This window comes from Cydia pomonella, chromosome 11 (genome assembly GCF_033807575.1).
Source record: "Cydia pomonella isolate Wapato2018A chromosome 11, ilCydPomo1, whole genome shotgun sequence".
NCBI classification, from domain to species: domain Eukaryota; kingdom Metazoa; phylum Arthropoda; class Insecta; order Lepidoptera; family Tortricidae; genus Cydia; species Cydia pomonella.
In genome coordinates, this window is record NC_084713.1 from 16,649,776 (window position 1) to 16,667,770 (window position 17,995).

The 17,995-nt window shown below is 34.6% G+C and overlaps 1 protein-coding gene across 2 annotated transcripts in view; it reads left to right on the forward strand.

The window, feature by feature from the left end:
- Nucleotides 1-3,838: 3,838 nt before the first annotated feature.
- Nucleotides 3,839-17,995, forward strand: part of LOC133523005 (delta-1-pyrroline-5-carboxylate synthase) — a 56,364-nt gene continuing 42,207 nt past the window's right edge. Inside the window, exon 1 of one of the 2 annotated variants that reach the window (XM_061858502.1) lies at nt 3,839-4,136. In XM_061858502.1, coding sequence (XP_061714486.1) covers nt 4,017-4,136 — 120 coding nt within the window. In that variant the 5' untranslated portion in view covers nt 3,839-4,016. Of the gene's footprint in view, nt 4,137-12,380; nt 12,573-17,995 lie in introns of those variants that run through there. The other variant, XM_061858503.1, reaches the window with a different exon arrangement.

The following is a 17,995-nucleotide window of genomic DNA, read 5'->3' on the forward strand; positions in this document are numbered from 1 at the left end:
GGTAACTGGCAACAATTATATATATGAATTCAGAACTATCGCCCTGCTTGAGGAATAAAAATCAGCAGGCGGGCATTCCGTTGCTGGCAGTCATTAAAAGTAGTCGATATTTTTTTTTATACTACGTCGGTGGCAAACCATCATATGGCCCGCTTGATGGTAAGCAGTCTCCGTAGCCTATGTACGCCTGCAACTTCAGAAGAGTCACATGCGCGTTGCCAGCCCTAAAACCCTCTCTCCCCTCGTTGAGCTCTGGCAACCTTACTCACCGGCAGGAACACAACACACGTACACACGTACGTACTTACGTATTTGTGATCTAGCTGATTGATATAAAAAAATATAAAGTCTTAAAACTACGACGAGTGAATAGGCGTTCCCTCATTACAGTACCAAGGATGCTGGCGGTATTTCCACGTTGTATCGCAATGTTGATACGTTGTGCGAGGATGCCAACTCTCTGCCGGTCACCAGTTAAGTCCAAAATTTGCGCAGTTAATAAAAAAAAGTTTTTGTAATTGCGTACTCTATCAAGACCCGTGTGGAGTGGAGTTAAAATTGTATTATCAATACCCAAAAATAGCTAGGGATATACATACAGACGTAGGGATTACCGTCAGATCTATCCGGCGGGCAACTCGGTCAATGTACGGCGGGAATTAGGCACAGATGAGAAGAGATACCTAGCTAATGCTTATTACCAATATCATTGTGGCTTAAACTAAAATTGGAAATATTTTTTTGGTGTTTTTGTTCTCAGCCGCTCCGATTCGGTGTTTCACTACTTAATGCACTTCAGCATCCTCACGTAAGTAACATACTTATATTTAATGCCTTGGTAATTTGGGTATAGTTTCTATTTTTCTCCGTGAGCTTCTATGGATTATCGTCTTATCTATTGTTTAAAAACCGCAAAGGCGCGTGCCACTATGAAAAAATGGTCAAGCCGCATAGGTAGCGTTTATTGAATTACTACTCTATTGAGCACGGAATAAGATTCATTATGAACTAATACAGAATTCTAACAGAATAGCTGTCTGATCTCTATTGGTGCGTCTAAGGTAGGCGCTTAACGCTCTCAAACCAGCTTAACTTGTGACACTGCGATCCGAAACAAAGATACGTATTCGAAGACCTCGCTTGCACTGGTAATGCGAGCGCACGGCTAGAGCGCCAAGGAAGCAATGTTATGTTTCTCGAGGAGCAGGTAAAAAACAGGGCCGGATTTTCACACAAATATATTTGGGTGGTTACAACGATAAAGAAGAAGAATTTGGGTAGATATTAGACCAATGGATTAGTAATTCTAAAATTCTAAAGGTTTATATATATATAAGCAATAAAAAAATCTGAAGAAGTTAAACGGGTAACGTGTGCAAAATGTCCCGTACACACCTTTAATCTATTAAATATAAATGTTGTGTTAAATAAGAAATAAATGCTGCTGACTGTACCTACTTACCTACATAATTAATAATTCCCTTAAGACGTTTTCTATCATTCAACTATACCTACACAAATTATTTAGAAGCAGAAGAAAAAGTTATGTTTGGTATTAACAAGTGAATACTTGCATGAAGTGAATACTAAGAATTGAATACTTGCCTGATGAAGTGAATACTTGTGAATGTAGCATTATTTTAAACTGCTATATAATCGTACATAACGATAAATAATGCGGACGTACCTACTCACTTATTAACATTTTCCACTCGACATTTTCTATAAATAGTAACGGATGACGTGTAATAAAACACAGCATGATTTATGATTAGCTTGTTAAAAATATTCGTTGTTAAGATTTAAAAAAAAATCATATTATAATGGGAACTCTGCAGCTGACCGTACAATAAGTTTCTCCGTGAAGTAACTGTGAGTCGTAGAGATGAAATATCTTATCTTTGGAAAAGAAATACATTTTTAACAAATAATTTTAGACTTTTAAATTTACATGTCTACTCGTACGTAAAGAGTGGTCCTGAAAAAAGTAGCAGGTACCTAATATGTGTATAAGATTATTAAAACAACAGTTTGATGAAAGCCACAAGAAGGCTTGTCATATCAGAATCCAAGCTCGAAATTAGCCAGGGTCGCCATTGCCGATCTAGGCATTGATAGCTTTACGTTGCAAACATAAAAGATATTCCATTTATTGCTTTTGACGACCTGTCTTTATTCCTGTGATGAGAACGGATATTTGTTACAGAGTCATGAGTGTTTTCTATGTATTAAAGTATTTATAAATATGTATATATTATATGTATCGCCGTCTAAGTATCCACAACACAAGCCTTAATGAGCTTACTGTGCGTGAGATCAGTCAATTTGTATAATCATGAAGGGAACTCACGTTAAGAATAAAATAATTGTTTTGATTTACATTAAAATCTTACAAATTTATCTTATCGACGAGTTTCCGCTAGAGCACGTGATACTCGTACTACACCTTTTTTTGTTCCGAAATATCTACTCTTAATTAAAGCTTGCTCTCATTCAACAGTTCAACTATTTCTGTTGATTCAGAAAACCTTACTGCAGTAGTTCGAGGTGTAAAACAATATTTAGCATATTAAACTTATCGACTAACGTGGAATTGCTGCGTTTTGTTCAGAATTAATTATAAGGGGTAAATTCAGGTATATTTTTAGGGTTCCGTACCTCAAAAGAACAAAGTACCGGAAAAAAGAACAAAGCTCGGTGTAGATAGTAATTATTATTTTAAATTAAATAGTTAGACATAGAAAAACTTTTGCTGCTATTTTTTTTCGGACCACTCCTTAAGTGCGGTGATGTTAAAATTAAAGTAATAACCATTTGGAGAAAATGTTACTGCTATGGACATTATCCCAAATGCAAATTTTGTACTTATTTACATAAATATATAGTTAGGCATTTAAGACACAGAAAAAAATTACTCTTTTTACATTGAAATTATTACATTAAAATATTTGTTATACGAGCGGATTATAGGTGAACCACCAGGGACACATATACATTTACATTATTTTGTTGATTCATTTAAGAGCCTTGGAGACCTAAAATCAGATACCGACAGCACAATTCGCCTTCAATCAGCATTAGTCTAAGATGTATATACATATGTAATATTAAACTAACGCAACATCCCGTATATATTGAAAATAAAGTATGCAAATTTAAACATAGAAAAAGATTTCTTTAATACCACATCGGCGCAAACAAGCAAACGATACGGCCTGTAAGCGGTCATTTGTAAACTCCAGGGGTGTTACATGCGCGTATCCAACCCTCCCGAAAACTAAAATTGTAAAACGAGTAATGTACAATACTAGCTTTAAAAATTGTTGGTTGGTTCATTGAACAGACTTAGGGTCCTAAAATCTAATATCCGACAGTATTATTCGCCTTCAATCAGCATTTAGTTTGATTGAAGCGCTGGTGGCCTACCGGTAAGAGCGTGCAACTTGCAATCCGGAGGTCGCGGGTTCAAACCCCGGCTCGTACCAATGAGTTTTTCGGAACTTATGTTCGAAATATCATTTGATATTTACCAGTCGCTTTTCGGTGAAGGAAAACATCGTGAGGAAACCGGACTAATCCTAGCAAGGCCTAGTTTACCCTCTGGGATGGTTGGTCAGATGGCTGTCGATTTCGTAAAAACTAGTGCCTACGCCAAATCTTGGGATTAGTTATCAAGCGGACCCAGGCTCCCATAAGCCGTTGCAAAATGCCGGGACAACGCGAGGAAGAAGAATCAGCATTTAGTTTGATATAAATAGCGACATCCCGTATATCTATAGTTTATCGCTCACGTCACTCGCTGTAATGTTGATATAATATATATAAGGTCTATCGTCCGTGTAGTAACACAGTCATTATACTAGCAACCTAGAAGTGCACTGACAACAATAACAAAACAAAGGATATAATTACTTAAAGGTCATTTAATGGCTTTTTATTAATTAGAAACCATATACAACTCTTTATGGCTTTACTTACCTTTTTAATTTAAAATCAGTGTAAAAAGTTTGGTTAAAATGTGTTATAATTCTCTGTTATTGACCCTGAGGAGGGGGTGCGTGAAAAACCGGCTGTTCGGAGAAAATGTTAGGATTCAACAAGCGAGGAATTTTAGCATAAAGGGATTTCAATTAAGCGTAAGTACCTATTTTATGTAAAATAATTTATTGTTACATATTAAGGCAAAACAAATGAATCTGTTTACATATTCATTTACAAAGTAGGGTCTAAGTATTAATTCAACATGAAAAATGTCGAGGGAGTGACTTAAGTTAAACCGTAAAATTAGTTTGGCTAAATAAACGCACAAAAAACAACATGATGAACAAAACTCAATTTAGATAGTCACCTGTGTTATGGTTTAATACGGCCGATAAATAAAATTGATTACTTAGTACGTTTTGAATAGACTTATGTTGGTAAATACTGTTCTATAGGTATTTATTGGACGTACGCATAGATGGCTAGGGGCAAAGTCTACATACTCGTACAAGTCTAGAACTTTACGATGCATATCGGAATTATTTTGCATAGGAAACATGTTTATATTTCCTACTAGCTTAAGTATATGTTTATTGTTAGCTTGTATGCATATTGCACAAGGTATGATGCAAGTATCTTAGTTTCTTACTTATTAAATACCGAGACTAAGATTACGTGATGTGGATGACCGAAATTACTAAGTAGTTTAAATTTACAATTAGTTACATACATAAATGTATTCCTAAAAATGTTACAACGACATTTTCTAGTATAATACTTTCCTTATATACTTACATCCGTGTATGATGGAAAATGTCCTTTTGGTATTAAGACGGGCCTTGATCAATAAGGTATGTTGTAGTAAATGCAGACTATTTCTCGACAAGTTGGCGGCAATCCTTCGCGGTTAATGTTTTTGTTTCAGTCTTGTAAGGATTTTTCGAAAAGTTAATTCTTGTTAATTAGTAGTAACTCAGTAAGTATACATAGCTTTTATTGCAGTCAGTGTTTGAATTAGATTTTTGCGGGGAAAGGGCGTACGTTCCCGGGATAAGTGCGGACATATGTTTCAAAATCTACCTTATTCATTTTAGACGCATGTATTATAAGAATTTGTATCTGCCCATGTTCTGTTAAAGTTGTGATGTCAGCATTTTCTCGAAAATCAAAGAAATCAGTTCCTACATAAAAAGCTTTAGTACGTCGTCCGTAGTTTACGTGTTAGGCTATGAACGTGGCTCTAATGTATGTTTGTGACTGAGTCTGAGACTTAATATCAGCTCATTGAATAATATAATAAAAAGAATCTATCATATTAAATAAAGTTTTTGACGACCGGTTTGGCCTAGTGGGTAGTGACCCTGCCTACGAAGCTGATGGTCCCGGGTTCAAATCCTGGTAAGGGCATTTATTCGTGTGATGAGCATGGATATTTGTTCCTGAGTCATGGGTGTTTTCTATGTATTTAAGTATTTATATATTATATATGTATATCGTTGTCTAAGTACCCTCAACACAAGCCTTATTGAGCTTACTGTGGGACTTAGTCAATTTGTGTAATAATGTCCTATAATATTTATTTTTATTTATTTTAAAGTGTTTAAGAACCACTGTGAAGCAAATCCATACAACCTGCACTTTACTCATTTACAAAGGTAATCGGGTAAATTACGTGCTGATCAATTTAGTCCGCATCTGCACTTACCTGTGACGGGAAAGGACGGATAGATATATAAAACACGTGTTAAATCAATAATATGTACAATTGATATTTAAATATGCGGGGAAAATTCACTTGGTTTTTAAAATACACGACCCCGGAGAACTGGGATTCTCGGGCTAACTCGTGAAATAGCTATGTCTTTAAATATTTAAAATTTATGAACAGCCCGTTCCTTAAAATGTATGCAACTAAGAGTGATATGTGAGCCAAGAAAAAGGTGTTGGAAACTGTGTGGCTTTCAATCGAAAATATGCGTACTTTTATAAATAACTGAATTCTCTGCATTGCACTTAACCCAGATCCGCAGTTATCCCAACATACCTTACATAAATATCAAAGAAAATCAAAGCAATCTTGAACTTCAGTGGCTCAAAGAGCTTTTCTCAAACTCATATGGGTCCTTCATCTGACAGCAATTTCTGTTTTTCTTCGTAGCATTAGTGATTACCTGGAATCCTTAAGACGAAAGTGGAGGACACGCCCGAAATCACCTTTTCATGCAAACGTAGTCCTCATTTTTCTCTCTGGATATAAAATTATTGAAAATATTTTGACAGAATTTGTTGTATATCAACCACAGCTATGTCCCTATGTTGGATTTTTTTGAAATTTTTATTATTATAGAAGTTAGGAGCGTTTTTATATGAAATCTATTTTCGTTCCTAATTTTTACAATAATAAAAAAATCGAAAGAAGTAGGGGCAGAACGTTGGGACATAGCTATGGTTAATATACATTTAATATATTTTTCATCACATATTTTTTTGTTGTTGGAGTTTATTCATTTTGAAAGACCTACCCACTGACATTGAGATAAAGCAAGACATTTCAAAATGATGATTTTTTTATGGGAGGTACCCTCATTTTTTTATTTTACGACTTTTTCGGATTAATTGACTTATATATCTATGCCAAATGAATCTTTATAGTACTAACGATCACGGAGCAAAGTCTCAGACAGACAGACAGACATGGCGAAACTAATAAGGGTTCCCAGTTGACTACGGAACCCTAAAAAGGAAGTGAAGTGATCTTACTAATATTCAGATTTGAACATTTTAAATACCTAAATTCAGCCACTGCAAAACGCAGAGTGAATAATGTCGGAGTGAAGCAAAATAAAGATCGCTCCCGGCTAAAAGGTGCCCTCAAAAGCTTTTAATGCAAGTAATACCTCTCTGCACTAAAAAGTTTCCATTTCCTCGCGAACCTGAACAGACTTGGGCTATTATGGTTATGCGGGGTTGTAATGCAACGTCTGTTGCTTTCCGAGTATTTTTTGGGTTAGACTTGAGGAATGTAGTGAATAAGTGGAACATTTCGAAAAATCTCAGGATTTACATTTTTGTCGAATGAATTTCGCCTCAACGAAGTTGCGGCGGGCGGCATGCTATTTCGACACAGAATATTGGTGACTGAATATAAAATTTTGTATTAAGACTTCCATTTCTTATTACTTGGTTTCTAAATATATTTTTGGTGTCCTCAAATCTCGTCCATCATTTATGATACAAGAAAGGCGGTCAGGCAGGTAGGCTATTTTTACTATGGGTTGAGTGAATACTCATGTAAATTGCTGAACGAAAGTTTATTAAAAATTTGGCGCAAATTTTTAATGAAAACTGAAGTTTTCAGAGTATAAAATTCACGAATTTTAATTTAACATGTTAAGCATCCGGCATCCGGTGTGCGGATACAAATTCAAGTTCGTGCTCGAGGTTATGCGGTTTTTCATCTGTTTTCTGAAGAGCGGCGTATATTATTAACTCTTGTCTCTGTACATATTATATGTTTCTACCTTCATTATGTTTTAATGCTTAAGTTTAGTTTTTAATTAGTTTTATGTTTAGATGGGTTTTGAATTGTATGTCATCATGATACTCGTTGTTGGTGTGGAAATATGTAGTCGACATTACGAAGGCAAAACCTTAACTGTATTCCTCCTTCTCATTTAAAATTAACCTGCCCCCTTAATAGCACACGGATTTGTTCTGAATTGTATATGAAGGATGATAAAGGAAAATGAGGTACATTTCATTCGGACGTATGTACCCATGTATCCACTTCAATCAAATTATAAATCGTTATTGTTTGTGTTCAAATTATAAATTGTACAACTGTTATTTTAAACGATTAATTTATTAACATTTCTATGAGATTATGACGTTTAAATAACACTAATGAACACACTGGAGAACACCGAAAACCCCGATGTATGCTGATGATAATGATGTAATGACAGACTTTATAAGGTCACCCCTAACCATTTTAAAGTTTAAGGAATGCTTAGTAAAACCCGGATGGAACATTTGGAACGTCCTCCACTGTAACATTTGATAATTACACGTTTGTGTTATAAACATATTTAATACTGATAAGCACATCTTTATTGTATTAAACCAATTAGAGGTCGTTGATAACTACAATGACAATGAACTTTGAAACTGTGTTTTATAAAACAATCGTAAATATGTTTTATTTATTTGTCTCGTCGTTCATTTGAGTATGTTTGGATCTCTATAATTATTATTTATGTCTATTGTTACGATTCAACTTATTGAAGAGATTTATTTGAAAAATATCATGTTATAAATTACGGACCTGTGATATTTATTTATGAAATATTTTTTCCATAGGCTAAAAGGTGTTATAAATTTATGCGATTAAAAATAACCAAAACAACCACAAATAGTATGTATAAAAAATTCATTATTGGGCCATTTCAAACCTACAATTTGTTAAAACTCTCTTCACAAAAAATAGGCAGTTTAGGGTTCCGTACCCAAAGGGTAAAACGGGACCCATGAATTACTAAGACTCCATTTGCTAAAGATACGATATGAATTAGATATGTCAGTGTCAAAAGTTGACGTTTCTTCAAACGTAACTTTTGACACTGACTTCTTTAAAAAAAATTAACGTCCTCCTAGCCCAGTCCTAGTGATGTGGTGACTCTGCCCACGAAGCAGGAATTCCTGGGTTCGAGATATATGGCATCAAAGTTGAACAATTTTAGGCCAAAATACTGGTTTTCTGGCCATAACTATGGTGTTATTAAGTTTAAAATTAAAATGTCTGACCAGTTTTTAGAGACGTCAAAGACGAACTCAAATATGTAGATTTTGTATATGTAAGATCCTTCACAATAATCGAGTTGTGAAAAAATTGTTTTTTTAGAAAAAGTTTAAAAAAAAATCATTAAAAAATGTATTTATTTCTTTCTTTCAAAATCCGGCAGACAAGAATGGAAAGAAAAGATTGAAGAACCGATAGCCATTTGTCTTATAATCCTATCTGTAGTGTAAGGAGTAAAGCTCAAAATTTGTCAAAAATCGATGAAAACCGCGAGGAGCCCCTTAAAGTTCGAATCAGGCCGTATAGCAGGGTTTAGGTTCCTATTACTCTCAAATGCCCCTTTATTATAACTCTCTCTAGCTTTTCATTATTACAACTAGATGCATGATTCCTTTAATATCATATCAGTACTTAGTATTATAAATAACTTGCATTTAGGCTCACACTCGCACCTATTGCAAAAGTTAAATCCAATACGTAGATATCGCAATCCAATTATAAGTATGACAATTGCAAAACATGCCGCCGGCGCATGTGGCAATAAACGTTATCGGTGTTGTTAAATACTGTATTTGTGTTATAGATAACCACTAATAAGATAAAGTAGTACGATACGATCTGGCACGTGTGGCTGGAATCGAAGGTAACACCGGAGAACAGTCAGTTCAAAAGTTAATGGTATAAAGCTGGCTATATTTAAACGAATATTAAATACTTATAAGAATATTATATGTAATAATTTCTTTAAAAAAACTAAAGTATAACTAAGGTACCGAAATTGCTGGCTTCGAGCGTCCACTCAGGCCTTAGATAAGTACAATATTATGAGCACATAATTTATTTTGTACACATATATTATGTACTACATTTAACCGGTGTTAAATTATTATTTGGTATTAATTACATTATTTAAAACACACAAATCTAATCTAACACTACTTGCTGTTGATTCCCAAACTAGTTAACTAGTTAATAGGGTAAATTTTTGTAAGGACGGTGACATGTTTATAAATAAATAAATAAATAGTTCAGGTGTCGACCCCAACTGTTATGAATAGAAAAGACAAATGAGGATCTAAAGCTCTGACCCTTTTAAGATAAATCTAACGGCTTGGACAAGACCCCTTAAACGCCCCTTTAATATTTTATATACCCCTTTGAAAACATATCTATTCGATTCTAATACTTACTTACGGGTGAGCGATTTTTTTATTCTCGTCATCATCTTAAACTTTTGGTCAAGGATAGGCACTTTTAAAGGTATTGTCTGCACTGTATAAAGCGAATTTAATTTTCTGCGTATAAACGTAGGTTATCCCTGGAACATCGATTCTTCTTTCCCTACGAAATAAAAAAATATATATAATCTTTTCTTTCACGATTATGATTAGATATATAGATTTTATACATCTTGCTTGTTACAGCCATATAATAGTCGTTATGGCATTAAACAAATCATCTGTTCGTTATAGTCTGTGTAAAATCCCATCTGCTTGGTTTAGCTACTTTATTAAGTACGATAGCAAGGTTTCTTTAAGTCTGGAAAAGCCAAATCACAGGGATTATGTAGTCTGAACCAGGCTTTAGACTAGACTTTGTCTATAGAAAATTTAGGCATTTTTATGTATAACAGAAAAAACGAGTTAATCCTTCAAGCGACCGTTGTATCTCAGACGTTATCAGCATAATATGGTTGTAGTTTACTAAATCATCTTAAACTTTATCGCTTGATGTTATAAAATGTGTTTGTACACGTATAATGAATGATTTTTTGTTTCATGTGCGACAGGGACAGATGGTACATTAACCAAGTGCAGTCGTGTTTGGCACCATAAATATTTGAAGGTGTGCATATTTGAAATGGTTGACAAAAACATAGGTATGGGGGTGATTTGTCGATATAATTGATTGTACGTGGTTAACGGCTCCACTATCCGTGTACAAAGGTATTGTATAACGTTATATATAACAGTGAGTGTGGGTTGGCCATTATAGTTTCGAAGATGAAATGGCTATCAACTGTCTTTCTTTGAAATAGAAATATAAATATTATCAGTAAGTTAATGCGAGTGTTTTATTAATATAAGTTTCTGACATTTTTATAACTGAAACGGGTTTTAAGGTCGTAAACATTTTGAAAATAATATCTGTGTCTGGGACCCATTTAATATCAATTAAAATCAAATTCAATTCGCGATGTCGAAGGCAATTAGCAATTTTACCTGTACTAGATTCAAATTAATTAATATTTGCGTCGAGGAAGATATATTATTCATATTCATATTCCTTTTATTTATAATATCGATAATATTATACATGTCAATTGTGTATATAAAACCTACACCTGCGGCGGCATCATGGTTCCACTTTTATCACTTGTCACTATGTCCGTCACTTTCGCGCTTACATACTTGTTAGAACGTGACAGGCATGGTGACAAATGATAAAGAGCCAACCATCTTAGCCCAGCTGCAGTGGCAGCATGGTTCCAATTTTATCGTGCCCGTCACGTTCGCACTTACATAGTTGTTAGAACGTGACAGGCATGGTGACAAATGATAAAGAGCCAACCATCTTAGCCCTACAGCGGCGGTATCATGGTCACCATTTTATCATTTATCACAGTAATGCGTCACTTTCGCACTTACATACTTGTTAAAACGTGACAGACATGATGACAGATGATAAAAAACCGACCATCATAGCCCTACATTCGTAGGTGTGTATATTTTTATTACTCTACATTTGAGCGAGGTTTTTTGAACACATCACTACATATAGTGATCCCTATACCTTTACCCAGATCTCGCAAAGCAATAAAATGTATATGCTACATACATCAACATCCTTGTTGCGTATATAAACAATTAGATGCATGATATAGATCAAGGCTCATTTAGTTGTCGCTAACAAGTACGTGCAATGTCCATTACTGCCTTATCAAACTAAAAGGTAGTATGTTTATTGAGTACTGTAGGCGTTTAGATCTATTTAGTTTCGCGAGGCTAGCGCGCGTCTGACGTAGTATGCAAACATACTGTACTGCATTTGTAAATGCATCTTTACTTACATATTATATGTATAGGCTGATATTGGAGATGTGAACAGAGATCGCCTTTCAGATGCAATTGCTGCAACTAAATAAGAGTTCTGTTGTTTAAACATTAAATAAATAAGTACTTTGGTATTCCTGTGTGGGTATATAATATTGCTTTATAATTTATATTCAGCATAATATAACGTTGACAGGCTTTTATAATGTTGTGTAGCTTTTTTAAATATGTACCTTTTTACTTTTCATACCGTAGGTGCATACCTACGGTATGAAAAGTAAAAAGGAATACTATTACTATACTATAGGAATAGGTATTAGCATTAATACGTACATATGTCGTTGCTTAATTAGTTTAATTCATTACATTTAGCTAAAATACAAAATCCTATTTGACACAGTGTGCTCTAAAAAAACAAATGAATGTAACGAGTAAATAAGATATAAAAATCGCAAACTCTTTATTTAACTAAGTTTTAAACAATCCACTATCAAACATTGATAACAGACCTCATTTAGTGAGTGTATAAAGACTATAAAGTTATCATTACTGTACTGGCTAACGAGTCCAAAGCGCGCGTTGTGTTGCAATGCGATAGAAACGGCCAAGTGAACTAGGTGGACTGTTAGTGTTGTGTTAAAATGTTGTACCTTAGTTCTAAACTTCTGAAAAGGCTTGGAAGGAGGTGGTATTCATACACCGTGGGTGGCGAGAAGCCGCCACTTATCACCAACTTTGAGGTAAGTAAAAACATGTTACGAGTATTTCACCAACGTTAAAGTTTTTAATTGGTATATTTTTTTGCTTTTAAAGTGCTATTTCAGTTTCTTACTTTAGCTTAGTTTTCATGGAGCTCTAATTAACATGTTTTTCAACTTTGCAGCCTGTGGTAAATCCAAAGTAGTATTTTAAAACGTTCCTAAGTGGCAGAGAGGGTTCTAAATAAGGGATCTGTCTTGTTGCAGACTATGTGAGCCAAAAATACATTTCTTTAAAATTATTTTTGCTTGATACCGATTTGTAGATACATAATGTTTCCATAACAAGGCATACTCCGAAAAACTTTTGTTGACAAAGCATACTCAACTTTATCATTCTAGCAGCTTTCATATTGACTATCAATATGAAAAAATAGTATATTAATCATATTCCTTGACTTTATCCTCCCTGGTACAGCTGTTTAGTTGTTGTCTCAGCAAAAAACGTAGTACTAGACTTCTATCTCCTACTCCAACTTTATAGCAATTTATAGTACCTAACGATTCAATAACTCCCAGTGGCCAAACTCTCTTGATTTCGGCGCCTCACTTGTGAGTGGCTTGTGTCACCCTTGGTCCGCTGTTACAATAACTAAAATCACAAGTGTCGTAATTTCCTTTTTTAGGTTCCCGTAGTCAACTATATATACCAACTATATATAACCCTTATAGTTTTGCCATGTCCGTCTGTCCTTCCATCCGCGGCTTTGCACCGTGATCGTTGGTGCTAGAAAGCTGCAATTTCGATACATAAATCATGATAATTTTTATCAGATAATATTTAATCAAAGATAATTTTTAGGATACCAAACATACAAAATGTTTTTTTTATCGCTTTAACCCAATGGTGTTGGATATCGTTGGATAGGTCTTAAAACGAATATGAGTTTCCAATTATATATTTTTTGGTATAGTGAATATTTTTAGAAATAATCACTCCGAAAGAAAAACAACAAGTTCCCCCTCTTCCTAACTTTTGAACCATGGCCCCAAAAAATACGTCTATCTTAAAAAATATTCTCTTCTTGCGTAGTTGGAGTTGCGAAGGTATACACTTATTCTTATAATAATTACTGACCAAACGTTTAAAAGCTGATTCTGACAGAATGGTAGTCCTACACTGACCATGACCCGCCATACTCTTAGCCGATTTTTTCGTATTTAAAATGCATGTAATACATAAGTACATTTTCTCCAATCGCTACTCGCTTGTGGTGAGACCAGCGCTTTTGTATCATTTAGCTTTCGCCGACTATAACTAAACTGGACTTTGGGACCAGATGCTTATCTACTGAGTTTTAGTTTTAGCCCTTTTCATTTACCTACCGTAATGTTTAATGTAGTTTCCAGACTAAAACTTGTGAGTACACACATACCATATAGGCTTACGTAGCAAACGTTCAAGGGTAAATATTATGTAAGTATTTGATTTGAACTTGAAATTTCGGAATATAATAGGTTTTAATTTTGTTGAATCTAATCGAAAAACAGTTACTAACTTACTTACTCCGTTGGCTCAGCGACCCAAAATGAGACTAGGCCTCCGACACAAGACAGTGCCACTTTTCTCGGTCCTGTTCAACTTCTCGCCAATTTTTGACGCCTCCACCATGTGGCTCCAGTGATACCTGGGGCGTCCGACAGGACGTCCTCCTGCTAGGCAACCCTGGTACGCTCTTTTCACGTTCCGATCTTCGTTCATTCTCTCAAGGTGGCCCAACCAACGGAGCCTGTGCTGTGGGCTTTACTTTCTCCCATGATGTTAGGTTCAGCCACTAGGTCTTCAATCTCACGGTTCTTTAGGACTGTCCAGCTTCCATCCGGTCTTCGTTTGGGGCCCAGTATCTTTCGAAAAACAGAAGTATAAAATATATATTTGGCATTTATTGTAGCATTCTTACTTATATTAAAGGTACCTGTAAATAATAAGCACGCACTTCGCCTAGACAACAGAGGCGTGTTTAGATATTTGTGAGCACCTTGGCCGCTCCGATATAATTATCTAATGGCGACTGCACAATTAATAACTCTGGTTTTCGCTGCGGACGGAAATCTGACCACTAATTAATAGAATATGTGGTGAGCCGTGAATAAACACATTGCGAAGAATACGCTAGGCATGTCCATTCTGGAATTAGGGCGCTTGGCACTGAAACTCTTAATACGATACGATGGGCCTCTGTCACTCAAGTCATACTTACATTAAATATCTCCTTACATAAAAGCGTTCCGGTTTTCCTGTATTATGCCAGTGTATTGTATCAGTGCTTTATAACATACTAGTTATTTAGGATAATAATAATTAATGTCCTTGAGTGTTGGCAGATATTCGTACGCACAAACAATAAACGTGTCTTATTTAATAGGACCCGGGTATGTCTTTAAACTACGACCAAAAGAGAGGCATGGGCACTGAATGTCATCTCCATTTATGTGGTACGGCATAGCACAGCAGATGTCATTTCAGATCTAGAAGAACAGAAACCGCAGCCAAATAACACTAGACTGTACTCATATAGTGTTGTGTTCCTGCAAGAGCTCAACGGGGGTGCGGAGTGTTATGGTCTGCAAGGCAATACTGGAGTTGCAGGCGTCCATAGGCTACGGAGACTCTTTACCATCAGGCGGGCCGTATGCTTGTTTGTCACCGACGTAGTATAACAAAAGGATCTTAAGTCGCAACTTTGCAAATATTTTGCCACATTGCGTTTTTAGGGTTCCGTAGCCAAATGGCAAAAAACAGAACCCTTATAGATTCGTCATGTCCGTCTGTCTGTCCGATTCTGTCACAGCCACTTTTTTCCGAAACTATAAGAGCTGTACTGTTCAAATTTAGTAAGTGGATGTATTCTATGAACCGCATTAAGATTTTCACACAAAAATAGAAAAAAAACAATAAATTTTGGGGGTTCCCCATACTTAGAACTGAAACTCAAAAAATCTTTTTTCATCAAACCCATACGTGTGGGGTATCTATGGATAGGTCTTCAAAAATGATATTGAGGTTTCTAATATCATTTTTTTCTAAAATGAATAGTTTGCGCGAGAGACACTTCCAAAGTGGTAAAATGTGTGCCCCCCCCCCGTAACTTCTAAAATAACAGAATGAAAAATCTAAAAAAAAAATATGATATACATTGCCATGTAAACTTCCACCGAAAATTGGTTTGAACGAGATGTAGTAAGTAGTTTTTTTTTAATACGTCATGAAATTAAAAAAAAAAATTTTTTTCAACATACCCATACATGTGGGGTATCTATGGATAGGTCTTCAAAAATGATATTAAGGTTTCTAATATCATTTTTTTCTAAACTGAATAGTTTGCGCGAGAGAACCTCCCAAAGTGAAAAAAAGTGTGTCCCCCCCCCTGTAACTTCTAAAATAACAGAATGAGAAATCTAAAAAAATATATGATATAGATTACGATGCAAACTTCTAACGAAAATTGGTTTGAACGAGATCTAGTAAGTAGTTTTTTTTTTAATACGTCATGAAATTAAAAAAAAAATTTTTTTTTCAACATACCCATACATGTGGGGTATCTATGGATAGGTCTTCAAAAATGATATTAAGGTTTCTAATATCATTTTTTTCTAAACTGAATAGTTTGCGCGAGAGAACCTCCCAAAGTGAAAAAAAGTGTCCCCCCCCCCCTGTAACTTCTAAAATAACAGAATGAAAAATCTAAAAAAAATATATGATATACATTACGATGCAAACTTTTAACGAAAATTGGTTTGAACGAGATCTAGTGAGTAGTTTTTTTTAATACGTCATAAAATTAAAAAAAATTTTTTTTTCGTCAAACCCATACGTGTGGGGTATCTATGGATAGGTCTTCAAAAATGATATTTAGGTTCCTAATATAATTTTTTTCTAAAGTGAATAGTTTGCGCGAGAGACACTACCAAAGTGGTAAAATGTGTGTCCAAAGTGGTAAAATGTTGAACGAGATCTAGTAGTTTAAGTAGTTTTTTTTAATACGTCATAAAGGAACCCTTCATGGGCGAGTCCGACTCGCACTTGGCCGCTTTTTTAACCAACTACCGTTACCACATTCACAATACACATAAAATAAATAAATATACCTACTTAATGTTCCTGTGTTTATTTTTTGTTACGTAACATCATAAAGTTTTTGGTGTCGACTAAACGACATCAATTTGAGGTCATTGTCTGGTGCTAGCACCTTAACACTAAATCTTATTATGTAAACTACGTTCATTAAACCTCTTGCGTCAAATGATGATCCCTAATGACAGTTGCTTCAAATCTCTTTAGGTTGGGCTTAATACAAAAAAATATTGAAAGAAAATGTTTTTATTTACCGTACTTTTATAACTAAAACGTTACATTTCTAAATAAATTAATGTGTTAGACTTGCAAAAAATGTCTACAAACATTTGTGACCGCGGCCGGTAAAACGTCCCACTTTGTCGCTTGCCAGAAGGACGCCTTGACAGGTTATTCGTATGAAGATACAAGCAAATTTCGTCCTTATGGCATGCGACAAAGTGGGACGTTTTGCCGGCTGCGGTCATATTTTGATTCTTCGTGACAGCTACGTCATATAAAAATAACAGTTATAGGGACCATCCTTCGTCGCGAGTGATATAGTAATTATTTGTAGCTTGTGAGTTAATTAATTTAATAAATTGGTAGCTACATAAATCTATCTACCTAGTGTATATTGTTAAATTCCATAGTATGTTATCTATCTATGCTATCAAAGTCAAAGTCAAAGTCAAAATATTCTTTATTCAAATAGGCCTAGCAACAAGCACTTTTAAATCGTCAAATTTTACAAATATCATCTTAATCTAAATATCAGAGCAATTTATTGATGCAGTTATTATTGTTCTAAAAAAAACATTGAACTATTATAGATATGGTAAACTTAATAATAAGAATTTCACAAAAAGATCGTCAATCATCAAAATTGTATAAAAATACTAGTCTAGAACCTTTCTAGAATAAAATCTAAATGTCAAAAAATACGGTATATATATACATTGAATTATCAATTTCATCATTAATAACATAACAATAAATAATTCATTCTTTACAATCACACTTAATCCCACGGTGTTTCATCATTCATGTAGTCTTGTGTGCTATAATAGGCTTTAGAGATAAGCTTACGTTTTACATAATTTTTAAATTTACTAACAGACAATTCAGTTATAATATTAGGAAGTTTATTGTAAAATCTTACACAATTACCCATGAATGATTTCTTAATTTTATGGAGCCTAGTGAAGGGCACTGCGAGCTTATGCTTATTTCTAGTATTAATATTATGTATTTCACAGTTTTTCTTAAAACTGGTAATGTTTTTATGTACATACAGAATATTCTCATAAATATATTGACAGTGCACTGTCATTATGTTAATGTCCTTAAA